The 27,290-nt window shown below is 38.4% G+C and overlaps 1 protein-coding gene across 1 annotated transcript in view; it reads left to right on the forward strand.

Annotated features, from left to right (window-relative positions):
• The window catches only part of ADGRV1 (adhesion G protein-coupled receptor V1), a 414,454-nt gene that overhangs the window by 172,672 nt on the left and 214,492 nt on the right, over positions 1-27,290 (forward strand). Inside the window, exons 71-84 of the mRNA XM_084628496.1 lie at positions 649-1,122; positions 1,921-2,067; positions 3,792-3,963; positions 4,378-4,513; positions 7,281-8,128; positions 9,883-10,000; positions 10,896-11,067; positions 13,219-13,461; positions 16,812-17,219; positions 18,830-19,014; positions 19,303-19,552; positions 19,749-19,888; positions 20,734-20,894; positions 23,129-23,229. Coding sequence (XP_084484622.1) covers positions 649-1,122; positions 1,921-2,067; positions 3,792-3,963; positions 4,378-4,513; positions 7,281-8,128; positions 9,883-10,000; positions 10,896-11,067; positions 13,219-13,461; positions 16,812-17,219; positions 18,830-19,014; positions 19,303-19,552; positions 19,749-19,888; positions 20,734-20,894; positions 23,129-23,229 — 3,555 coding nt within the window. The remainder of the gene's footprint in view (positions 1-648; positions 1,123-1,920; positions 2,068-3,791; positions 3,964-4,377; positions 4,514-7,280; positions 8,129-9,882; positions 10,001-10,895; positions 11,068-13,218; positions 13,462-16,811; positions 17,220-18,829; positions 19,015-19,302; positions 19,553-19,748; positions 19,889-20,733; positions 20,895-23,128; positions 23,230-27,290) is intronic.

Raw genomic sequence — 27,290 nt, forward strand, 5'->3', positions numbered from 1 at the left:
TAGCATAATATCATGGACTCCCTTTCTGGTGCAATCATATTTTGGTATTCTTTTTAAAAAGTATCCGGTATCTTATATAATGGATACCATCTGTGGAAATTATTTTTTAAAAGGTATCTGATGTTGATGGAGAGGTAAGGATTTTCCTGTTGTTCTCATTTGGCTTGAGTTCTATACAGAGGGGAAAGATTTAAAAAAAAAATTGTGCACCCTACAGTAAAGAACATTTGGCCCACTTCGTATGTACCTGGAGTACACTTGGTATGTTGTATGCCTGCAGTGCTCAAGGAACTATATTTTGTACTTTTAAGTACTTTGTCATTCTTAAGAGAAAAATTTCTGGGAGAGGGAACAGCAGGGGAGTGTTGACCAGTAAAAACAAACTGTGGAATTAGGCCTAAAAATTCTGTAAAGTGAACCTACAAAGATATTCAGAAACAACTACCACCACATTCAGGTCACTGAGGGTAAGTTGTGGGAGGAGGGAAGGCAGATTGTGGTCCTGTTTTAGGTTACTATGCCTGTTTCTTTTTTATATTTCCATAAAATAATTTCTATTTTCTTGCTAAATGTTGTATCTTTCTGCTCTGTGTACCTGAGTGTATGAGAGTTCCAAGTTAGTAAACAATGTTTTTTCACTTATTTCAGGTTCACTGGAAGCTGAGTAGTGATTCTGATACTACAGGTGACTTCCTTGCAACAGGGGGTTCTGTCTCCATTGCTGAAAATCAGAGTGCAGCGGAGATCATTATTCATCTGTTACCAGATGATGTTCCAGAAGTAGATGAGAATTATGTGGTAGAGCTGGTTTCAGTGGAAGGAGGAGCAGATTTGGATCAGGACAAGAGAGTTTTGAGATTCACTGTGTTAGCAAACGATGACCCCCATGGAGTGTTTGCCTTGTACTCTGATAGGCAGTCAGTATTGATAGAGAGAGACTTGAGCCGGCACATTCAGATGAATATAACTCGATATTCTGGGACATTCGGAGATGTGAGTGTTGAGTACCGAATCTCATCTCATCATGAAGAACCAGTAATCACTCCTGAGAATACAGTGGGATGTCTGCTGGTGAAAGATGGTGTCAGCTTTGGTGTGAAGAGAGTGCCAATAAGTAGCCAGGTCTGTAGTGTCCTTAAGTTGGATAGACCTCTCTAGCGTTTTGCTACCTAAATTTATGTCTACATCATATGTACAAATGTCATTGAATAAGACATTAAATGGTGATAAATAGTGTCTGTTGGAGAGAAAGAGAGAGAAACAATTTTGATACCCTGGATTTTGTATTATTTATGTACAGCTGTGTTAAAAGAAAATGTGATTTTCAGTATAAGAATGGAATATAAAACCAAGGCGATGTGTATCCCTGAGCTTCTGCCTATATCCCTTTCTGTGTATCAGTCATGTTTTCTGTTTTAGATTCTGTTGTGTAGGCCCAAATCCTCTCCCAAGTGTGCTTTTGGGAATGGGCTATTTACTGGAGAAGGCTGCTTGGTTCTGGAAGACTGAATCATCAAGACCTGCAAGTACCCCACAGCTGCTGTATGCTCCCATCTGTGGGTTGAAGTGCATAGCTGCGGATACACTAGCCTCACCCTACTTTATTATCTACATTTCCCATTCTGTTACTGAGCTCATTGTGCTAGATACTGTGAACCTATAATAAGTGACAATCCTTGCCCCAAAGAGCTTACATTGTGCAAAACTGCTGTTGGCCTTCCTTCACAGTATTAACTTTTGTGTAATGATTTTGAGGAAGATCTTTGTTAAACTGCTTGCCACTTTAATGCTTCTCAGTTCATGGTACCATTAAGGGAGCTGCAGACCATTTCTGTTACTTAACTCCTTAACTCAGCTGATATTGTTGGTTTCAGTTGAATAAAATTGCCAGTTTTTAAAATTTAAATTGTATCTTTAAAGGTGTTTCTCTTACTGGGCTTGAATTTCACTCTGGAACTGACCAATGCAAGCCTGATCAATGGAAGTGCCAATTATATGCCTAAAATAATATTAGGAAGAGCAAAATCAGCTACTCTGTCCATTCCGGAGGAAGCTGCAAATTCTCAGGTAACTTGACTGACTGCAGTGAAACAAGCTTACCACTAGAGGGCAGTTCCTGATACTTCTGTTACTAGAGGCCTGGGTACTGTATTTAGGTGATGCTAACATTTGTTTTTATGATTAAAGTCAGCTTAATGGTTGACAGTCATCTCCAGTTGTTACATGTACAGTACACATCAAGGATCTGATAAACATTTTGTACCTCAGAAATTCAAGAGACATAGTTTCTAAATGTATTAACTTTTGACAAACTTTTTAAAAATGTGTTTTATCTATCTTTGTGGAGGAGATGGTATGATAGGATAACATGATTTTGGTAATTAATTGATCTTTAAATATTCATGGTAAATAGGCCCAATGGCCTGTGATGGGATGTTAGATGGGGTGGGATCTGAGTTACTACAGAAAATTCTTTCCTGGGTATCTGGCTGGTGAATCTTGCCCATATGCTCAGGGTTTAGCTGATCGCCATATTGGGGTCGGGAAGGAATTTTCCTCCAGGGCAGATTGGAAGAGGCCGTGGAGGTTTTTCGTCTTCCTCTGTAGCATGGGGCACGGGTCACTTGCTGGAGGATTCTCTGCTCCTTGAAGTCTTTAAACCACGATTTGAGGACTTCAGTAGCTCAGACATAGGTGAGAGCTTTTTCGCAGGAGTGGGTGGGTGAGATTCTGTGGCCTGCGTTGTGCAGGAGGTCGGACTAGATGATCATAATGGTCCCTTCTGACCTTAGTATCTATGAATCTATAAATCTATATGAAAGTAGAAAACAGCTGGTGAACCATAATAGATGTGTTTGCAGTTAGTTTATGCCTGTGTCTTCATAAATCTGAAGCATTAAGAAATTTAAGAAAAATGTTGAGTCCAGATAATATTCTCTCTTTAGGTTAAGTAGTGAGTCTAAAAGCAGCTTATACCAAGAGAGGTAGATTTCCTTCCATTCTTTAACACTGCAAATATAAAGCTTGACACCGTTGTATTGAGCCAAATTCTGCTTTCACTTACTTTAGTGAGATTACATGGGAGTAAACAATGGCAGAATCGGTCCATAATAAAGTACTGTCTACTTCAATTACCCTTATTTAATATACTGGAAACAGACAATAGCATGTCACTGTCTTACCTCTTATATTCAATTGATGCTAATATTAAATGCTTTTAGATCTCTTATCTTGAACCCCCTTTTTCTCTCTTGATTCCTTCAATTCATAATTTAACTTTATTCACATGGTTCTTTCCTTTAGCATTGTTTACTACCCCATGGATGCCACTTATATTATCACTTCTAGACTGTGAGAATAACCCTTTTAGTCACAACTTCCGCTGAAGAACAACGCAAATAGCTGGAACAAGTATTTATCTGCTGAGCAATGTCATTTGGCATTGACTTTCTTTTCATCAGATGCACAGTTGATCATTTATTTTCTGTCTGTGTATGTATGCATACATGCATCATAATAGCTCCTCTCCAAGAGAGTTAAGAAGCTTTTTTTTCCCTTATGAAGAATAGATACATGTGCTATACCCTGGTATTTTTTAATACAGAAATCTAAGTCACACTGATTACCTATTTCCAAAAATATGAGCGAGTCTCAGAAATCCGGAATTTAGAATCTTTTGGTAAATGCATGTGTAGTAGGTATATGGCTACTATAATATATATACAGTATATACATGCAGTACTAGATATTCCCATATCGTTCTAACAAAGATGTATTATATGTTTCTGTAGGTTGGCTTTGAGTCTCTCATTTTACAACTTACGAACATTATAGAAGGGACAGGCGAAGCTGTGATAACCAGAAAAGGAGTGTATGGCTCTGTAACAGTTAGCTGGACTTCTGGATACCCACTTGATTTAATTCCAGAGTTTGTTCATCCAGGCAACATTACACCTGGATTTGGTGAGCACTTTCTTGTTACAGTATACTCAGAGCTACAGAATTTCCATGTCTGACTAACTCCACTTTAGTTGTTGCTCTAATATTTTTGCACATTTCATGCTCCCTTTTTAATAAGAAATCATTGTTTGAATGAAAGTATATTATATGATTTTTATTTGTGAGTAGTAAGGTTTCTTTTTGGAATAAGGAAAACCTTGCATTTCATAGATAATGTACTCCTTAGTGCAATATGCACCTTGTTATACTTCTGAAGAACTGCTTTATAGAGAAAAGGTGCTGTACTTGTCATGCAGATTTCCACTTCCCTAGACAGAGCAGGAGTCTGATGATAACTCACATTTCTCTACGGTCAAAAGTAAAAAGAGGATTCCTGTTTAACAATTTGTGAATTGTTGCTTCTCTGTCTTTCTCCAGGTAATGTCACATTTTCTTATGGTGAACAAAACAAAGTAATTTCATTTCATGTTATTTCAAGCTTAAGTAGACGGGAGGCATTTGCTATCCATCTAACATCAGTGTACAGCAATGTGTCTGGTGGAGCTTACCTGAGGTAAGGGTATTACTTAGACCCTTGGTTAATTGCATGGACCCCAACAAATGGATATATGCAGTAAAAATTCTGATCTGATTACAAACATTTAAACCGTTCAAAACCTAATTGAGTTAGAAAAAGGAAAAATCAGCAACATAAAGATTTGGTAACTTTGTTGGTGAACCCATGGCTCCAGACCAAATGGAACCAATTGGTAGGGCTGCTCTGATCAATCTGGAACCTCTTGCAAAGCCAGTTCAATTCCTTGGCAGTAGTGTGTAGGGTATAATAGGGGAATGGACAATTTGCCTACAACTGGGATATATGTATATATATGTATATATGTTTGTGGAGGCAGTTACAGGCATAGAGGATCCAAGATTTTCTGAGAAACTGGAGGAGAAGTGGAATCTATAATTTTCCTCTGCAAAGGCCACAATATAGAGAAATGCATTAAATACATCCTAATATCCTAGGGGCACCAATTATCACCACAGAGCTTTCCCTCTGTGCAAAGGATGTCTTTCTCCATACTGTGAAGCACTGAAACATGAGCAAAAAACACCATACTAGTATTGGTGGGTCTGTCTAACCATTGGCAGTGTTTTAACTGGCATCTGGTCAATTTTTGCAAAAGGTCAAAAACTGAATATGTATAGAGAGTGAGTCATCTCATCACCCAAAGAGGTGTTAGATGAGACTTGATTAATATTTTTCGGTGCAGTGTATGGGAAGGTTGCATTGCTACAACCTTTCTGGCAGGTAAAAGGAGAAAAAAAATGAAGCAAATTGCACCTACTCTAAAGTCACTTACCTTAAATAAAATTCTGGTATCTCCAAAAAAAAACAGTTTTGAAAAGAATTAAAATTGCTGAATTAAACTAGACTCCATTAGCACTACTAAGTTTGAGGCTGCAGAATCAATGGCTGCTTGTGAGTTTCAGTGCATTGATTTGTAGGACTCTGTCCCACAGGAACCACTAGTTTAAAAGATGCTGCAAGATACCCCATTTTGACATTCAAAGTGAGTGGAAGTTATTGCAAGACTCTCAGCGAGGGTGTAAAGTACTGCTTGATTCTCTTTAAAAAAATTACAAGCAATAATTTCTTTCAGGCTCAGGCCTATAAGACCTGAAAAGGAGATTGGTCCAGAGGAGGGAAAGGTAGGCAACGCCTACTCTTTGTCCTGGATATGCAGTGAATAAAGACAAAACACACACACAAAGGCTAGGTCTAAGCATCAGGCTGCAACTTTTATTTAATTGACATAACACTGAGATGAACAGTACCCCCTGGGAAAACAGTGATCCAGTGTGGAAGGACATGAGTGCTTATGAGTGCATGAGCACCCTCTGCTTGACCTCCTTACATCACCCATGGGATCCAGCCAGCTGCTGGAATCACTGACCAGCACCCCTTCTCGTTTGAGGAATGAGGGTAAGAAGACGTGGACAACAATCTATTCTAGATTTGAGATACCTGTCCCTGTCCAAGAAATAACAAACAATACCAGAAGCCTTCCTGACTCCCATGCTCAGGTTTACCCCATGAGCAGGCCCACTGACAACTGCCCTACCCCATGCCAGACACTGAGAGAAAATTCTTCCTCTCTCCTCTGCGTGGAGATATGTCTACATCCCCAATATACCAGAAAAGTCAGTTCTGATGCATTCAAGTCACAGTAACTCAGAGGGTGGGTAGGTGCAGCCCAGACACCTGGGAACATGGTACTCAGGCCTGGGGAGAGGCCTTAAATGCTGGGGGAGGGGTGCAGCCATGTAGTCATACTCATCTGCCTCTCTCAGACTGGTCAGCTGGACTCTACAGAGTGGGGCCAATACCTTGCTCCATATCTGGTGCTATTCTTGACCTCTCCATCCCTCCCTACAGCACCATCATTAGCTATCAATGAATAGAGTCAAGAAAAAAGAAAATAAAGTAATTGGAGAATGAATAAAGAAGGACAAAAAGTGTTAATTAAAATAACTATTTTAATTAGTAATAATTATAAGGTATTTGAGTACATAACTGAGCTCCTCTCAAGGTGTTCCTATATTTATCCAGTAAGTTGTTTGTATTGTTCTTCCTACTTATTAATTAAATTAGTACAAGGCTGCCTCTGCAACATCTCACTAAGAAACTATAAAGATGCCACAATAATACCGCTCTGAACCAGATCATCTTTATTCATTTTTTTTCCTTCTTTCTCCTGCCCCAACTCCTAGCTCATCACACCCCACACCCCTGTGGTATTGAGAGGAGACATTAATGCAGAGAATGTCTGTTCTCCTGACCCTGACTTTCCTCCCATTGCCCCACTGACTCTCTCGCATCTGTGGAATAGTTTCTGCAAGGTTTAAAGTAAGGGAGAAATCTGTGATGCCAGATCTCCCCATTTCCATGCACCCCACCTTCTTTTGCACCTTCTCTGCGCTTGGAAGTGAAAGATAGCATACAAGCCATAATGATTATTGTTTCTTCTTGCCTCAGTCTGCAGCCCAGGCTGAAAGGCTTGAAAGTTCTCTGGCCCTGACCCGTGCAAGAACACTCCCTGTGAAGGGAACCTTTTCACCCCCTCTGTCACATTGTCACAACTCCTCCCTTCACCCTCTACACACCAAACTATTCTGAGCGGGGAACTTTTTTTGGTATGGTACCATTTTACATTCAACTTCTTGCGTCCATAAATGACAACATAGAATGCAAGACAACAGAGTATCAGACCCCATCATTTGTAATGGGTGACTTGTGTTTCTTAATTTAACTTTTATGTTTTATATTTCAGGTCAGGATTCACAGTAGCTGAAATTGAGCCAATGGGTGTCTTCCAGTTTTCTCCTAACTCAAGACATGTTTCAGTTGAAGAAGATGTGCAGATGATCAGATTGCATGTCCAAAGATTGTTTGGGTTCCAAAGCAACCTCACTAAATTGACCTATCAGACTATTGCAGGAAGTGCCAAACCTTTAGAAGACTTTGAACCTGTTCAAAATGGAGAGCTTGTGTTTGGACATTTTCAGGCAGAGGCTGTAGTTGAAATATCCATCGTCGATGACACAATTTCTGAGATGGATGAAGTATTTTTTGTAAAGTTAACTTCAGTTGAAGTTTTGGCCATTGAAAAATTTAATCCTAATAGGAATCCACGTTTGAATCCAGATATTAGTGTTGCAGCAGTTACGGTATTAGCCAATGATATTGTTCACGGAATCATCAGTCTTGGGCCAGGATTTATTTATACTGAGGAAGACACAAACAACAGTACACCCAACACAGTGATACTTAATATCAGAAGAACCCAGGGCTTTGCTGGTGATGTCAAAGTAACTGTTAAAACCTTTGGTGGAGCGAGTGCACAGAGTGGGATCAATGAATTTCCTTTTGAGAATGTGTATGGAAATTCTAACCTGACATGGGCAACTGAAGGGATGGACTTTGAGGAACAGATTATATCTGTGACACTGCTGGATAGAGAGAAAGAAAGCAAAGTGTCTATCAGAATTCTTGATGATGATGATCCTGAAGGGCAAGAATTCTTCTATGTTTTCCTCTCAGACCCTCAAGGTGGAGCTCAGATTGTGGAGGGAAAGGATGAATATGGGTTTTCATCTTTTGCAACAATAATTATCACAGGTAATGTTATTATTTTCAAAGATTCAGTGCATAAATGCAATATAATTTAACATATAAAGCTGTCTAACCCTGAGTTCCTCTGGCAAATTCCATTAAGACTGGGATTTCTTTCCATGGGATATGCAGGGTATTTTGCTCCTAAACCTCTAGAGTTTGCAGATGAGTGGAGGCTTTTTGTCTCTGTACTGCCTGTCAAATCCCACCTTCCTTCCTTTGGCAATGTGCATTTTTCATGACCCAAACTCTCACTGGCTCACCTATTGGATGCTGCCCAACCCCCATTCTTGGGGTATTTTACTTGGCACACTCTGTGTCCCCTTTGAGAGGAAGCATTAGTGCACACAGTGTCTGTTCCTCTGACCTTGATTTTCATCCCATTGACCCGTTGCCTCCCTAATCTCTGAAGTAGTTTCTGCAAGATTTAAACAAAGGAGGAATCTGTGGTGCTGGAAATCCACGCCTTCTTTAGCTCCTTCTCTGCTTCTGGAAGTGTAGGGTAGCATATGGGCCATAATGATTATTGTAGATTAAATCTGATAATTAGCTAAGAGCTTTTCTCTCTCAGTGATTGCATCCTAATGCCAGAGGTTACTACCAGAACTCTGGTTTACTTTAATTTGTAAATAGCTACCATAACATTTTCCCATATAGTTTGCACAGAGATCTTTTGAAATATCAATCTTAAGGAATTGTTCACTGAGTTGAAAGCACTCTGATTCCAAGTCGTTTTTATAGAGCATATAATGTAAGTGGTGTGACTGGATAACAGCAGTGATAACAAGTCCTTTAGAAATACAAATCTAGCAAAATACTTTTAATATTACAAAATGGTTCTTAGGGACTAAGGACCAAATTGTGTCCTTGGAAGAATGTACACAGCTACCAGAATAATGTATCCAGGAACAGAATGTCAAATGTTTGGGCAATTACATGCTTCTTTTACATTCATAGTTACTACGGTTGTACAGGTAAATAGCAATTTGCATGCACGTGCAAGTTAGTCACATAACTGCATGCATGTAGATTATTTTTAAGAAATTAATTATATTGTGCCATAGGTATGTGTGATGTGCTAAGCTTATGGTCTAAATTAAATGAGCACAGGTAATAAGGTCAAGAAACAATGCTGAGGGGAAGAAAGGTGACACACATGCTGTGTCTGAACCATATTGGAAGTCTCTTACCAGCTGACTTTATTAAAAGAACAGGCTCTTTCTTCCCCAGTGTAGAGTAATGCTATCATGGGGAGGATCCTTTAGAGCTAATGCATTTTTAAATGAATATGATGGACAGCAGTTATTCTGAGTGGGCCTATTCTGTAAGGAATTTATGGGTGAGATTTTCAAGAGTAATTAATGTTGGCCTGGCACTGGACCCACTGAAGTCAGTGGGAGCAGAGTTAGAAAAACCCAAGTGCTTCTGAAGATTTCAGTTCACCTGCACAGAAGAGGCTAGGCATCTGACCAGAAATTGTCTTTCAAAATGAGCTATTTTCACAGTTAAAAGACAATCTGCAAAATTAAAATGTAAAGATTTCACTTGGGTTACTAGATAAATGTAGGAACATATGAGTTTTTTTATGTTTTTTGTGGTTACATCCTTTGTTCCCTTTGAAAATTTGGCTCTTTGTGTACTTTATATCATGCCTTGTGCACGTTTTTCAATTTAAGCAATTCTTTCTGCATTAAATATGTACAACTTATTCTCAACTTTATTTGCTTCCTAATCAGTTTGATGTACTGTTTCTCATACAGGGAATGATCTTCAAAATGGCATTTTGGGATTCAGTGCAGAGGTACAAAGTGGCCTTGTGCTTGATGAAGATTCTGAAAGCAGGGAGGTGCAGCTGATAGTCACAAGGCAACCAAACAGGTGCAGGCAACGGCTGATAAAAGTGCTGTCCCCACATGCTGTAATGTGCTGTATTGAAATCAAGGATGCTGCTGTTAGCAGAAGAGGTTATCATGGAATTTTATAATAAATCTTTGACTTTCAGCTGCTCAAATCGTTTATTGTCATTTGGCAAACTTGCTTCATAAATTTAAAATGTGATTGTTAGTCAGTGTACTGGTATTAAACAGAAATAAGAATTAAATATCTACCTAACTAATACACATCATAACTGAGATGAGAAATTAATTTCCTTGCTATGTACTCACGCTTAAGATTAATTGCTTAGTTGGCTAAAAATGTCTCCGAAACGTATGATCTTCTTGGCTATTGTACAGTCGGTCTGATTAGTAATATGTGTACTTAATAAGATACATGTGTGCCAATATATATTTATGTATTGCCACACACTGTATGTATACTCTTTACATATTACACACACTATCAAATATGTTAGTGATTTTCAAACACATAGGAAAGTCAGTCCCTGTTTCAAAATGCTTACAATCTAGGATTCCTGTTCAGCAAAGTACTTAAACATGTGCTTAACTTGAACCACATGGGTAGTCCCATGACCTCAGTTAAGCACATACGTAAGTAACTTGCTGACTTAAGTGACTTGCTGAGACCTAGATCTAGCTTGCTTCCCAATAACTGGATGACATTGCTCTTGTGACTTTTATTAATATAGCTAATTTCAGAGGAAATAACATACAACAAAAAGAAAAATATTTTTTTCTTCTGAAAGCATTTTGTTTTCCAGTGGTAAATTTTTATTATTAATAAAAAATGAATATGTCTATGTGGTTTAGCTTCCCTGAAGCAATAGCTGCTATCTTCAATGCATTTAAACTGCTTTGGTTTGCTTTGCTCATAGGGCTTTTGAAGATGTGAAGATCTTTTGGCGGGTGACCTTTAATAAAACATCTGTTGTCCTTCAGAAGGATGGAGTAAACCTGGCAAATGAGCTGTTGGCTGTGTTAGGGGTTACCACCTGCATGGCAGGTCAAACAATATGCAACATCTCCGTTGGAATAAAACCTGATAATGTGAGTAGTTTATTAATATTTATACAGCATCATGACTTACTTACAAATATAAAAAAACCAATGGGCCCTGATTGAGAGAACTTAAAATCCAGGGGCCATATCTGCAGGTCGTTACTCAGTTTCTTCTCAGTCCTCACACAAATTCCCATTTTCTTTAATTGCTGCTTTGCCTCCAGAATGTCTAATTAAAAACTGAGGAAGGGGCTGAGGGTTTGGCCCTAGAGAATGCTGCAGTTATTGAAGCCATACAGGAATTATAAGGTAAAGTAGGTTGCAGTCACTTCAGTGAAATAAGTATTCAGTACAAATGGGCTCTTACCTTTTACACATTAAATATTTGTTTCACCAAAGCGCTTAATATGTGATTCACTTTAACCATGTGGCCTAAGTAATCCCATCTGATTCGGCAGAACATGTAAGCACATTCTTAACTATAAGCAAATGTATGTCTTATTGAAGCCAATGAGACTGAAACATTTTCTTTAATGAACATTATAGGACCAGTCGAGTGCTTAAAGTAAAGTGTGTTGCTGAATTAGGACCTAATACATTGCATGACTGTGGTAACTAAGGCAGTATTTCAATAAATTGGAATCTTAAACCTGCCTGGTCTCAAAGATTGATCTGATTGGTTAATGAGAACAATAAGTCCTATATAGCAATAACAAGATCATGTAGTTTAGAGAACCATCACCTGCCCCGATTACAATACCCCAATTATATGCCCTGTCCTTTAATATGGAAAAAAATTCTAAAGGATTTTTCCATACTGTTTCTGCATATTTGTTACATTATAAATTAACACAAACATGATACAGGTACACTGTCACTTTCAAGATCTTCTGGGAATTTTGAAGGCTGCAACCCTGGCAGCTACTTTGTCTAGTTCAACCTCAACTGTATTGGCTCCACCGGCTAACAATTGGATATGTGCTTGTTTTGTCTGAGAAATAAGCTAGTATTTACAAAAATGCCAGAATTTAAAAATAAGGCCAGATTTATAGAGAGAAGATAAGTTATAGTGTTTTTGGTGCTCACCATACATTAAAAAACTAAACAAAAAAACAGCTTCTTTTCCAGTTAATAAGCTGCTTTGTTTTTGCTTGTCCAGGGCTACATTTTCAAAAATAGCTTCTGTCTTTATGTCTGCAGCTTCATGCCTGCCTAAAATAGCAGATGCAAATGATATTTAGATATCAACAAACTGATTTGTGGATGCAAAATCAGGAAGTTAGATGTCTTCGTTACATCATTTGTACTCACGTTTGATTTTGGGTAAAAATCAGAGACCAGGTGGAGGCCCTATTGAAAATTTAGCCTAACCTATTTCTTACTTTGTTTAGAAAATCAATTACTTGCTATACTGTATTCAGTAAAATGTTGAAAAATAACATTTGGGAATTGCATGATCAAATTATCTGGTGTATGACCATTGAAATACATCAGACTGTATTTCCAGACTGACTAGAACTAGGAAGTCTAAAAGTCTCATGAAAGAGCCTGTCTCATGATATTTTCAGCCTAGTTTTGCAGACTTAAGAATTGTGAAAGTGCTTAGCCAAACTTGTGAACTTTTTGAGGTTCATTCACAGTAATACAAACACTACAGACACATGTTGGTTTTTTTCAACACTTGAGACCTGAGTTCCACCTTCAAAAGATAGTCACAATTAATTGCAGGGGCAAAAACCTGTACTTACCCAGGCATGCAAATTTTCTACTTGGAATTCATTGTGCGCATGTTTGTGCACATTTTTTGCAGGTGTAAAAGGGAATTAAAGAGACAAATTCTGCACAAATCTACACCTTGTGTCATTCCATAAATTTGAAAATTTGACTTATGTCTCACAGCATCCTAGAGGCACATCATGTGTATACTTTATGTTGTTAGGCTATTGTGTGAGATTATATGTGAAAGACCATAAGACTCTTCTACTACTTGTTCCACGTTGGTGTTTGCTGAAACTTTATCCCTTTTGGGATAGTACTGTATCCGCCTTTTAATATCTTTGAAACCAATGAGTAATTCAGCAGGGAGACAGTATAATAACAGGACAACTTTTTCAAAAAGGATGGAATGCATTCTTTACTGCATACTCCTGTTGGAATCAGTGGACATTATAATGATCTGCAATTCTCACTTGTTTACAGGTACCTGAATTTGAAACTTATTTTTTGGTTGAGTTGTATGAAGTAAGCTCAGGAGCAACATTAAACAGCAGTGCCAGATTTGCCTACATAACTGTTCCAGAAAATGATTCTCCTCGTGGCCTGCTATATTTTGCTGTGGGATCTCGTCTGGCTGTGGCTAATAAAAAGACGACTTTAATCAGTTTGCAGGTGGTTAGAGACTCCAGTACAGCATTAACCATCTCAGTTAGTTATAATATGCAGGTAAGACTGTGTATAATATCCTCATTTATTCTCTAAAGCATAAGCAAGTAAGATTAGCCCTGGTTTACTTTATCTAGGAAATGCTCAAGTTACACGTTTATAGCAGCGGTCATTACTTACATAAGTCTAGCATATATTGTTTCCCATTACTAAAATCATCTCACTTTGATCAGTTTACCAAAAGTAATTTTCTGCAGGGTACTTTCAATAACCTCAAGAACTGTGGTCATCCTGAAGTATTAAATCAGTCATCACCACTTCCACTCCCTGTTAAAGCTTTTCCTAGGCTTTAGCCTCCTCCCTTTAAAATGTGGATTCTGCCGCAGCAGGTATAATCATTTGTATCCTACCAAACTTGTGATTTCCTCAATTATGTCCATAGAAAACTTAAAAGAAAAGAAAGGGCATTTTCATTGAAGTCTAATCCATATCTCAGTTGCTTACAGTTACTGAAGTCCAGGCAATATTCTTGAGACATTGACCTTAGAAAGTATCTTTTTTTAAAAAAATTGGGGCAGCAATTCTTTTATGAACTGAAAAAACATAATGCTCGTCTATTTCTCCAATAGATGATATCAGTCCTGTTCATTTGTTGGTGTGTTGATCATATGGCCTTATACTAATTGCTGGACTGTTGTCTCAAAAATAATAAGAACCCTTTTACTGCTGACAGCTAATGGAGAGTCTCCTTTAGCTCAAGTGACAGGTGCTATGCACAGCACTGTACAGTTATCTAGGTACAGTTCCTGCTCCTCTGTCAACAGCTGTGGCTCCACAGCCCTACCCTGGGCTGGGGGGAGGATTTCCCCTAGTTTTTTCCTGTTGCATCTGCTTAGCACTTGGCCTGACTTCTTGGGCCGAGTGTTGGGCCTAAAGGCATTATTGTGAAGAAGTGTTCTCATACTGAAGTATTATTATGCATTGGCTGGTGAACTTTCCTTTCATTTAATAAATGGCTTTAAGTTTTATTTCATGCTGCATGTGTGTCAGGTTTAACTATAGCTATTGTGTATCCCTGTGTTGCCATGGATTTGTTGTACAGTAGCTGCTCAGTGTACTTTAGTTAAAGTGTACGTAGCAGGTTTTCGGATTCTTGCTAGGAAAAAGAACATGGATCCTCTATCATGAAGCTGGTAAATGGAGAAGGAATGGCAGCATGACTTCTCACCACATACAGTATGCTTAGGCTAATACATGTAGCTTGCCTGTTTTGGCATGTACGGTAACACCACTGCTGTACAGTCTGGGATATTGAGCATTCATGACAGAGTACCAAAGTGTGAGGAAAAACCTTTGAGAGAGGAAGTCTAGGGGGAGGCAGGGAGGAGGAGGAGTTCACTGGAAATAGATGTTTGTCTCATTCCCACAATTTCTTTACATTTCTTTTGCTTGACACAATTAATTTTTATCACCACTCATTTCCCTGTTTCCTGCTGATTCTGGGAACCCAGCTGGAAGGGGCAAATAAACAGTCACTTCTGTCAGTAATTGGCAAAGATGATGTCTTGATTCCAGAGCAAGTCTACACACATAAGCAACCACATTGATTTACAATAAGCTGTTTAGTGAAATGAAAATGTTCTAGTTACCCAGTAAAAGTATTTAGTCAGTCAACACTAGCAGAACTCAGATGGGATCTAATAGTTGACATTAAAAATCCTTTCTTTTGCATAGGAGGAGCCATTTTGAGGTTGCCTGAGGGAATCTTTTGTGTGATGATCTATTAATAGATAATCCCAAAGCTGTATTGTGTTATGAATTTGAATAGTAGCCCAGAAAGCTAGTTTCCACTTAAGCAAGGCTTATTATGTATCAGATCTAGAAATGAAGGGTCTGGTATGTGGCAAAAAAGCAAATTGAAAAATAATAAAAATTCTGTATACCCTATGATAGGTAAAACTGTAATATTTCAAAAGGAAATGAGTCCATGTATAGATCTCCTAAACCTGGGCATGTATCTGACTTGCATTTGTATTCTGTAATATTTCCCTGATAAAAGTCAAAGAAGAATGGTCTTGCAGGTAAACCATTGGACTGGGACTCAGGTGATTCTGGTTCTGACACAGCTTTCTGTTGTCTGTGCATCAATTTCCCCTCTGTAAAATGTGGATAATTCTTCCCTCCTTTCTGGGGCATTGTGAAGATAAATACATTGTTGATGAGGGGCTCACATACTGCAGGGATAAACACCATAGAGAATTGTTATTTTTATTATAGAAACCCCCAGAGGCTCCAGTCAGGACCAGGGCCGCCTCATGCTAGGCATTGTTGAGATACTTGCAAAAATAAATAAAAATAAAAATAAATCCTACTCCCTTCATCGTGGCCAGAGAGTATGCTATGATCCTAGTGGAAATAGTGCATTTCTACAGTAGAAAGAGAGAAGACAGGATTGAGGACCTTGTACAATGTGAGCACCATAGAGTTCTGTTTCCTGCCCGGCAGTGTACACTGGGTATGGAGGGTTGGGGGAGCTAGGGGAGGAACCCTGGACAAGAACAGTAGATCTGAGGAATGGGAAGTGCATAGATCTAAAAGCTGCACTAGTGCCCTGGTGTATGATACACAAGCTGGTCCAGGATTTGCCTAACATTTATTGAATATGTTAATGTGTCTGTTTCTGCTTGAGAAAAATCTATTTGACAGCATAATTACCTTCTTCAAAATGTCTCCTAGATTCCCTTTGTGACTAGCCCATAACTTAAGTTTGTGCCCTTTTGGATTGGAGTCTGATATCCCCTCTGGCAGTTGTCTAGAATCATCCTTCTTTAGTATGCTCTCAGAATTTCATTTACCTTAATTGTACCTCAACCTTTTGGTGTGTACCTATTTACAATACAAACCTCTCCCCTTAATTGAGTGGCCTCATTCTGCAGCCACTGACTATGGTTAGCACCTGTCAAAGTCACCAGGAACTGCTGGTGAGCAGAAGCTGTAGAATTAATCCTGCTCTTCTCATTGACCATAAATGTTACATTACTTAGTCTTTCCTAATAGCTATAACTCCTGAAGCCCTTTGTCCCAGGTCATTGATGTATTCAACAGCATTCAAGTTTTCACTTGCTTGATTAATAAAAAGGTCTGTGAGAACTGAGACTGTTTTACTTATTTTTCCCTCCTCCCAATTTATCACAGACCCCATCACAAAGTCTCTTACTTTACACCATTTTGGTTCAATACAGAATGTATGGGGGGAGGATATTCCAGATTATCACCAAATATGAATTTAATTTTAACTTGTTATATTTACATTTTAAAGAAAAAATGGATTTTACCCATTTAAGTGCACCTAGTTTTAAACACACTGCATTATGATGATGTTGCCTAGAATTCTCTTGTTTGGTTTCCAGGAGCTGAAAAGACCTGAAGCTGTTGGTCGTACCTTCATATCACCAGCTATTTCAGGACAGGATTTTGCCAGATCTGAGGGCGTACTGACTTTTGAACCTGGACAGAGAAATGCTGTAGTGGATGTAACACTGACTCCAGAGATAGGATCCTTACATCCATTTCCTAAGCGTTTCCAGGTTGTGCTTTCTAACCCCACAGGGGGTGCCAGAGTAGATGATGCATATGGTATTGCCAACATCACAATTGTCTCAGATTCAGATGCCCAATCAGTCTGGGGGCTGGCTGACCAACTGTACCAGCCACTTGATGATATCATTTTGAACAGGGTCCTCCAGAGCTTAAATGTCAAAATTTCCACAGAAACTACGGAAGAACAGCTCACTGCTGTGATGCACATAATAGATAAGGTAAATATTCATGTGCCCCTTCCAAAATGACTAACGACTTCCATGAGGATGTAATAACTCTTATGGGTTGTGAACATCTCAAAATGATAATCAGCAGTAGCGATCCTTTGAGACACACAGTGCTGCAGTTCTAAAAACAGAACGAGTGGAATCCTTGGTAAAGGATTCTAGGGGTCAAGAAAGAGTCTGCCTGTCTGCAATTAGACTAATAATGATGGCTACCAAGAATTAAAAACCAAGCACAAAGGCTAAAATGCAGCCTAAGAATTAAATTACATATAAACGCTCAGGTTTCAGAGGAGCAGCCGTGTTAGTCTGTATCCGCAAAAAGAAAAGGAGTACTTGTGGCACCTTAGAGACTAACAAATTTATTTGAGGATAAGCTTTCGTGAGCTACAGCTCACTTCATCGGATGTTCTCCCTTGGTGCAGTGGCATCACAGAGCTTATTATGGCTTCTTGATTCTCAGGATAGATCTGTGCTGGCCTATGAGCTACTCTAACCTCCACTGTGGTTCCCCAGGGACAGTACACCAGCTGGGGACTGCCAGAGAACACCATGCCTCTGTCATACCCTCTGCATTCCCCTCTACTTTACACTAGGTCTTGGAGTTGTAGGTTGACATAGGAGCTGAATATTTTGGCACTAAACTAAGTGTTTCCCTCAAAAGGTGAATTTTCTTAGCTGGCCTAGTTCGGCTGCTTTCTGGCCCCTCTGTACCTCCAGAGTAGTGCATGGGGGCCAGAATGTACCAGAGAATCTAGCTCCAAGACACAAAATAGTACACTAATACTGACTAAAGACAACACTCAATTGCTTATAATGGTGGCATTAGAGCTATTGAAATGAGGTTTTGCTTAGTTCAGAATTTTTGAAGGAACTGTAAATTCCACACAATTCCTTACTAATCTAACTCCTCTTACTGAGCATGTTTTTATTATATACATTTGACAATAGACTATGTCCTATATCTTGGTGGCAAAAAATGGGAAAAATGAAAACTTCAGAACTAAAATGAGAGAAAATTGAAAATTGTACTGAAAGTGGGTTCACAGTGAGAGAACCTAATTAGCAGCATTTGCTTTTTAATTCATACTGGCAAGTAGAAAATCTGCCTTTATTACAATTAATTAAATTACATGTAAAACTGAGTAGATCAAAGCAATAAAATATTGTACTGCAAAAACAAATGAAAGTTACTGAAAACAAAACAATACATGAGACACAATTGTATAATTTGTTAAAAAACAATGAATTTCTATTTCAAGTGTGTTTCTAAGGTGATCCTTCTGTATCTAAATTTTGGTTATGCTGGGCTTGAGAAATAATTCTCAGACAATCTACAGCTCCAGTCTTCTAATGAGCTCCATACAGTCTGATCCCTAAGAGTTTATCAGGACTGGGGCCCAAGATTTGATCAATTAACTTTCCCTTTTGATGACATTTCTCAGTATATAAATGTAGTTAAGTAATTTAAATATTTAATTTAATTTATCTTCCTGACATAGTTTTTGTATTGTCGTAAATACTAGTTCTTGAAAATCAAGAAATGATTGTTTTTATACTGCTGTAAGTGATACCATTTTCTTTCTTTCTTTCCCCTGCGTTAGGTAATGGTTGAAGGTGAAAAACAGATGCTCACTGATAAAAGCCGAAATCTTTTCTATGAGATACTCTGTGCTCTTGCTAGCCCAAAGCGCAAAGATACACAGGGCTACAGTCTGCTTGCTGAAGTTACTGAGAAATTTGCCTTTTCCCTCGCGACTGGAGTAAAATGTGGATCACCTGGTGAAAAGTAAATACTTTTTAATTTACAGAATGTGGTAGAAATATCTGACAATAGACTGCCATAGTCCTAGCAGGCTTTAATTACATATATTAGACAGGAGTGCACATTCAGAGTAAATGAGATGAGGACTAGCCTTGATGTATTACCCATATACAGAGATGTACACCATTCTACAGTATTCCCACAAAGCACTGCAGTGGCACCATAGTAGGATGTGGTATTCACTGCACTCCCTGCAATGAAAGGGTAAATGACTGTTCCACTTATCGGATCTTTTTCTTTTTTTTCAAACAGAGGCAAAACCATCCTTGACAGCTGCCCGTACATTGCAATAATGGCCCACCACTGGTACCCTCAGCAAATCAATGGACACAAATTTGATGGAAAAGATGGGGATTCAATCAGATTTCCTGAGCGCTTGTTAGAGGTCTCCATTGCCTCCTCCCCTCCTAGAGATGAGAACTGTAAATTTGTACAGTTTACAGAATACAGCAGCCAACAATGGTTTATAACTGGTGAAAAAAGAACTGCTCTAAAAAACAAGGTATGAAAATGCAGCAGCTTCTTTTTATGGGATTTGAATGTAAGTTTCAGTTATTAATCTTTGATCAAACAATGTTCAATGTTTATAGTGTATCATAGTTTGTGTCTGTGCATGTACATGTGGTGTAATTTTATTTATGCACTGACCACTGACTTTTAATTTTGAATACATATTTACCTTGCTTATGTTGTCTTAGATTTTTTCAATGAGTTTGAAGGGTCAGAGTTCATATCCACTGAAAGACAACAATGAAGTTATCTACCGGATTTATTCTGCAGACAGTCGGATTGTTCCACATAAATCTCTGTGCCTCCTTTGGAATCAGGCTGCAGAAAGGTAGATTTTATAAATCACAATTTAGCTTTTCCCTTTCCATAATAGATCTGTGTGTGGTATGTATGGGGTAACTATGTTCAGGTTGCCTTATACTTTCCATTACAAAATAATTTTCATTTTCTTAAGAGTTTCTAGCTACTCTATGGTTTGCTGCAGGATCTTAAAACTTGACAAGGGGACAGTTGTATGGAATATCCATGGGGACCCTGCTACATGGGGACATGATTTTAGTGCAAGTTAATGGAAATCACATCACAACAGAAAATTATTTTACTGAAAGTCTGTGAAGACCATGTTACAATGGTCAATCAATCTCTTTCCAAGTCCACTGAGACCACATGCATACAGCCCACTACTGTGACAATTATTTAGTGAAAAATGCATTCTCCAAATAATGTGTATACTTTTTTTTTCAATTAGAGAAGGGTAAAAGGAAGTTGGAAACAGTATTTAAATTTCATTCCAAATAGACAATGCATTTTGATGATTGCATCTGGAAGACATGGAAGATTAAAAAAAAATCTTGAAGTAGCCTTGGTATTTTCGGTTGTTACGGGAATGTTACAGTAACGTTTGTGCTGTCACTTTGAAGTCTGATTAGTATGAGAAATATACAAGCTCACTTTCTTCAATACTTGCATAATGTACAGTGATGCATAGGTAGCTGGTTGTCTCGTGTCTTGGATAAATGCCTTTCAATGGTAAGAAGTAAAACTAGACAGTTACCAGTTTATTCCAGGATTAGGAAAGACACTTTAGCTTCAGCCTCTGATTAGTTTAAGAAATCAGTCTCAACATGAACACTCATGAATGAGGACTTTGTGAATCTTTTGTTTTTGCTGTAGCTGGTTGTCTGATAGTCAGTTCTGCAAAGTGGTTGATGACACTTCAGACTACGTACAATGCTCCTGTTCTCACATGTCCATTTACGCTGTGTATGCCCAGACAGACAACTTGTCCTCATACAATGAAGCTTTTTTCTCTTCTGGATTCATCTGTATTTCAGGTCAGTTGATACAGCCTTATTTTTGTTTATGACTGGTGTGATCTTGTTAAAGAAGAAAATATTATGGTGAACCATCTTTACTGTAAAGGAGTGAAAATGGTTGCTTAGTCTCCACTGAAGTTGAGCAGCAAAGTACTGGGTGTACACTAGCACTGCATCTGTCTCAGAATGACTGTCTAAGATCTTCTTTCTCCAATGCCTGCACAATAATTCCAGTCCACTGCTGGACTTGGATTCAAGAGGCAGAGCTTCTGATTGTGCCACTATTAGGACTGCCATACTTCTTTGTCTTCAAATGTTGTTCATCAGTTCAGTGTGTTACCACAAGTAATCCATATGAGAGAATAAGTCTTGTAGCTGTATTCTGTGAATTCTGATGTTGATAGAGTGAAACTCCATTTCCATACATGTAACTTTTATAAGCCTTTAATAGCACTTTATTGTAATAGTTGTACCTTCTCACTGCTTAAGTGAGAACAGGAAAGCTTCATTGCACAAAAATATTTTGGTGTAATTACAGCCTGATGCTTCAAGAACTCTCAATTACTATTGACATCAGTGGAAGTTGAATATAATAAATACATCGAAAGAATCTAATATTCTGTGAAAAATATCGAATGCAGTGATCTGGTAAAAGGAGGTTTGTGTGGGCTTGAAGGATGCCCCTTGTTTGAAATTTCAGAACCAAATTTACAGGAGGTCTGAGGCAGTCCTCTTGTTCTGATGAAGTCACCCCCTCTTTGGATACTTTAAATCATCCCGTATAGAGATGGGTTTTAAGATATAGTTTACCTCAGGAAATTTTTTTGCACTCGACCAATTAAGAATATGAAAACTAAACTCCCTTCTCCTCATCCCTCAAAAAAGCATGTGCTGAATTCTTAAAGATATGTTGTATGCTCCTCTTCTCCCATTCTGAGTGCAAGGACAGACAAAACTATACATTTTATTTCTTTACCTGCCTGGAAATGAAGAGGCAAGTCACCCGACAATTAAACATTTAAACAAATATTGTCACACACAATTAATTTAGTTCAAATCTTGCATTCTGATAAAAGAATATTCTCAGAATCACTTGAAATGTTATCATTGCCTCCCTTACTCTATGAAGTTGCTCCTGTTGAATGGACTTCAGTAGGATACTTTAGGTGAAACTCAGACTTACGTCTGGTAAACAGACCATCAACCAGCAGTTCTAGATTTAGGAATTGTAAGGAACTTTCACAGCAAATCTTTTCTTCCTACTTAAGAATGAAGTAACAGATATTTTAAAAAGATGAATATTGAAGGAATACCCTGTTTGACTCCAAGTTTGGCTCTCAGGCCTGTAATGTTTTCTTTTGAGCTCATCATTACTATTGTAGATATCACTAGCTAGTGACACAGTAATTCACAGCTGAGTATTTGTGCCACAATCCACCACTTCCTGCTTTCAGAATGTATACCTGTGAGTGAACTGTGTCCCTACCATGTCTTCAACAGAGCACACACGTCCTGGGTTAACATACGACCTTGCCTTCTTCCTGGGGAGTGGGTTTACTGGGAACTCAGTTACAATAATACAATGTGAGCTTCAGCCTAAGGTTCCTCCCTGAGCTTGGTTATTCCTAGAATAGATCATGAAGGAAAGCCCTATCTTTGTTCCCTCTGTCCTCTGAAAACCACCTCCATCGTCTTCATATCCAAGGTGGAGTTAACAAGCCACACCAGCTGCAGTATGTCAGCAGACCCTAGCACCAACTAACGGTGGGTCAAGAGAAGAGTTCTGTCACCGTATTCCAGTACTGATGTCCAAAAGGTCCATACACAATACAGATGGAACATGGGATTCAGAATTAGGACTAGTACAGCTGTTTGTCATAAAGCAATGCTGCACTGTATAAAGCACTGTGCGTTCATTTCAACACTGAAAATTCCCCTTTGCTGCATCTGTGGCTATTGGTTAGTTCTAACATTCCAGTAACTAAAGAAATGAAATGCAAATAAAGTGAAAATGGTGCAAGCACAGAAATGCCCTACATTGTGCATTAGGCCCGTAACTTGTGAAAACTTAAGCACATGCTTAATTATAAGTGCAATTGAGTATTCTGATTGGGAACTAAAAGTTAAGCACATTCGTAAGGTCTTTACAGGATTAGGGCCTTAGTTATGTAATAGTTCCAAAACTACTCTGCCATCTGACATAATGTTTGTCTGTGATTCTTAGAATGATCCTGTTTTTTCTGTTCCCACAGGTTTCACTTTGGCAATTCTTTCACATCTTTTCTGTGCCAGGTGTTCCATGTTTGCAGCTAAACTTCTTACTCATATGATGGTTGCCTGTTTGGGTTCTCAGGTAGGGGGAAAAAAACCTTTGAAGTCTCTGAATTTTGATCAAGTACAGACATTCTTTCTTCTCCCATCTCCCCGTAGTTGCTCCTGAGCGGAGCAGGAGGGTTTGTTTTTTTTTTTAAAGAGAGAATGAGAGAGAGACAGAGTAGCACAAGATATTGCACGTGTGTGTGTGTGAAGTCAGAATTTGTGATATATAACATAAATAAACTGTACTGATAATTAAGTGAAAAATTAGGGGTGATGGAACCAAAATGTCAATGGGGGCTAACACCTCCACTCTGGAAAATAGTGTGTGGGCTCCGCCTCTTCATAAAGTCACACACACCCAGGGTGGCGGCAGAGGCAAGCGCAGGATTCTGAGGGGGACCCCCACCTTCCCAGCCTGGAGCTGGTGCCCTCCAATTCTCAGTAGCTCCCCTCGCTCCCCCTCCTAACCCTCCACCCCCCCATTCACAGTGAGCTTCTGCACCCCTTCTTCAGTCAAAATTATATACTTCCAAGCAATGTTAAGCAATACAACTAATAGATGGTTGGAGTATCTATCCTACAGCTGGTAAAGTCGAGTTTTTGGTGGGAGAGTGGGAACATAAAATACTAGCTGAGATGAAACAGTATCTGTGCTAACAACATGGTTTATTGAAATAAATTAGTGGAGTGGAGACAGGAAAAGCACAAATGTTTTAGCGTGTGTATTGTGTATATGTATATATAAAAATGCATATTCCTCTCAAACTAACTTGTAGGAAGCTGTAATTATGCAAGGATAAGAATGCAGAATATTGAGAATATGGGATCTTATTTATTATCAACATTATTACATATCTCTTGGTATGATTTCAAATCAGTACACAGGAACAGCTGTCCTAATTGAATAACCTTAGCTCTTATGCAAAACAAATAGTCACTTTGATATTTCCTAGAGATAAATTCCTGAAGATTGATTAAAGTATCTAAGGGACAGGGCCCTCGTGACACGAATTTAGAAAATTTGTCCAAAGTTGCTAAGGTGGTCTGGATGAATGGGGATGTTTTATTTTTGGTGGCCTAAATTTCTTTTTAATCCAGCAATTGCTATTGAATAGGTATATTTGGTCTTTAGTCTTGTTTGAGTTTTACTCAGTCTTTGGATGGTCTATTGTTAACCCAATTGATTGCAAAAATGCCAGCTTCCTACAGAACCCCTGACCAGCTTATCTAATGCCCCAGTAAAGGATATACATTTTAAACAGAATGATGAATTAATTTCTTTATTGTTAGCAACTAGACTGTGTATTGCACAAAATTATTGAACAAATGTGATCCCTTCTCCTCCTATGGAATTGTGGTATAGTAAAATATGGACTGTCTTTATAATGGAAAAGTTTTCCTTCCAAGTATGTACACAAGAAAAGCATCAAAAAGATAATAAGTATTTAGAAATATTTCTAGTGTACTCAGAGGAGGGAGGCTCCCCAGCCAGCAAACCAGAATCTTTAGCCAGGTTCTTTAGATATTAACATGATCCTGAATAAGTTACATATGATGTAATACATTAATATTTTATTGTAATTTTGCCTTAATAAAAGGTTTAAAACTTTTATTGGACCAACTTCTATCAATAGTTATTTTCTCTTAACAGAATGTGGTCCAATGAAGCATATTCCTTGCCCACCTTGTCTCTCTACTTTTTGGTGGGTTTTTCCAAAGAGCGCTTTCACATATACCTCTTTAGCTGCCTGTTGGCAGGCTTTTGCCCTTAAGAGTGCCTGGTTCAGCAGCTCCATGTTCCTGCATGTTGAACAGAAGAAAGGAAAATTTAAAAAAAAACAAACAGGTGCTTCAGCTGGGCAATAAATACTTTAACAGTTTGGCCTAACGAAGAGAGTACTTCTTAAGGAAATTAGTACAACTTTTGTAATTATGTTCCGTAGTTGAAGAGTTAAGGGCTAGCTTTGATATTGAGTTTCCCAGAAAACAAATCAGAAACACTTGTGAAAGAAGACATGTCACCTGAAACCCTAAATAGGATTGCGTTGAGCCTGATAATGCTGTTTGTATTATGTCTGTGACCTGTCTTGGCTCTCTGATTTGGCTTAGCTATTTTCATACAAAATCTTTAGAAACCCATCTTCCATAATTAGAGTTTACTTGGCTATGTTCACCAACCACTCTGACTTTGGCAGCAGTATTTGCACAGGACATAATTTTAGCAACTTTAGATTGAAGACAATATTCAGATGCCTTAAGCAGACAAATTGGGGTTTCTTGTGTCAAAAAAAAATGTAGCAGGAATAGTCAAGCATGGTTATATCCAGTACCTAAAAACAGATGTTTGGTATTCTGACCCACTCATTGCCTCCAAAACTTCTGTTGGAAAATCCTTGGCAAACAGATTTCTTTCTTTCTTAATTTAAAGATAGAATTATTTCAGTTTAAAAAGTTGCTGCATTCTTTTTTCTTTTTCTCTGTCCTTTTTAGAGTTTTGGGAAAGTACTATCTTAAGTTGTTTCTTTTTATCTTGCTGTGACATCATATTGACATACCACAATTATGTGATGTGTGCAGTCTAGTACTGTATGTCAGATGATAATTGCTGATGTTTTGTCACAACATCTCCACTTGTCTGTCATTGATGGGGAGAGCTGGATGGGAAATGGCTTTCCCATCCCATGAAATTTCCAACTCCTTTCCCCCCCCCCCAATCTGTCCTAAATCAGGACCAAAAAACAGTCTCACATTTTTACAGAATGATAATCCAAAAATGTTTTTGGATCAAGTCAACTGGAACATTTTATTTTCAAAATTTTGAAAGATTTTGTTTGTTTTGGCCTGTAATGGATCAGTAACTGATGAATGACAGGAAACAAAGGGTAGAAATAAATGGTCAATTTTCACAGTGAAGAGAGGTAAATAGTGAGGTCGCCCATGAATTAGTATTGGGACCAGTGCCGTTCAACATATTCATAAATGATATGGAAAAACAGTGAGGTGGCAAAGCTTGCAGATGATACAAAATTATTCAAGATAGTTAAGTCCAAAGCTGACTGTGAAGAGTTATAAGGGGATCTACGAAACTGGATGTCTGGGCAAGATGAAATTCAATATTGATAAATGCAAAGTAATGCACATTGTAAAACATAATCTCAACTATACATACAAAATGATGGGGGTATAAAATAGCTATTGCCACTCAAGAAAGATCTTGGAGTCATTGTGGCTAGTTCTCTGCTTAATGTGCAGCAGCAGTCAAAAACATTTGGAAAGGGATAGATAGTAAGAAAGAAAACATCATCATACCACTATATAAATGTGTGGTACACCCACACCTTGAATACTACCTGCAGTTGTGGTTGCCCCATCACAAAAAAGATATATTAGAATTGGCAAAAGTACAGAGAAGGACAATAAAACTGAGTAGGGGTATGGAACAGCTTCCATATGGGGAGAGATTAAAAATGACCCACCTTGATTATCATACACATTGTGAAGAGAGTGGTCACTTTGGATGGGCTATTACCAGCAGGAGAGTGAGTTTGGGGGGGGGGCGGAGGGTGAGAAAACCTGGATTTGTGCTGGAAATGGCCCAACTTGATGATCACTTTAGATAAGCTATTACCAGCAGGACAGTGGGGTGGGAGCGGGTATTGTTTAATGGTCTCTGTGTGTATATAATGTCTTCTGCAGTTTCCACGGTATGCATCCGATGAAGTGAGCTGTAGCTCACGAAAGCTCATGCTCAGATAAATTGGTTAGTCTCTAAGGTGCCACAAGTACTCCTTTTCTTTTTGCAAAGACAGACTAACACGGCTGTTACTCTGAAACCATTAAAAATACTGATACTGTTCAGTTTACAAAAGAGATGACGAAGGGAGGATATGACAGAGGTCTATAAAATCATGAATGGTGTGGAGAAAGTGAATAAGGAAGTGTTTATTTACCCCTTCCCATAACATAAGAACCAGGGGTCAGCCAATGAAAGTAATGTTTCAAGCAAACATCAGGAAGTATTACTTCACACAACACTCAGTTAACCTATGGAATTCATTGCCAGAGGATGTTGTGAAGGCCAAAAATATAACTGGT

This window comes from Lepidochelys olivacea, assembly GCF_965140295.1.
Source record: "Lepidochelys olivacea isolate rLepOli2 genome assembly, chromosome: 5".
Classification (NCBI taxonomy): domain Eukaryota; kingdom Metazoa; phylum Chordata; order Testudines; family Cheloniidae; genus Lepidochelys; species Lepidochelys olivacea.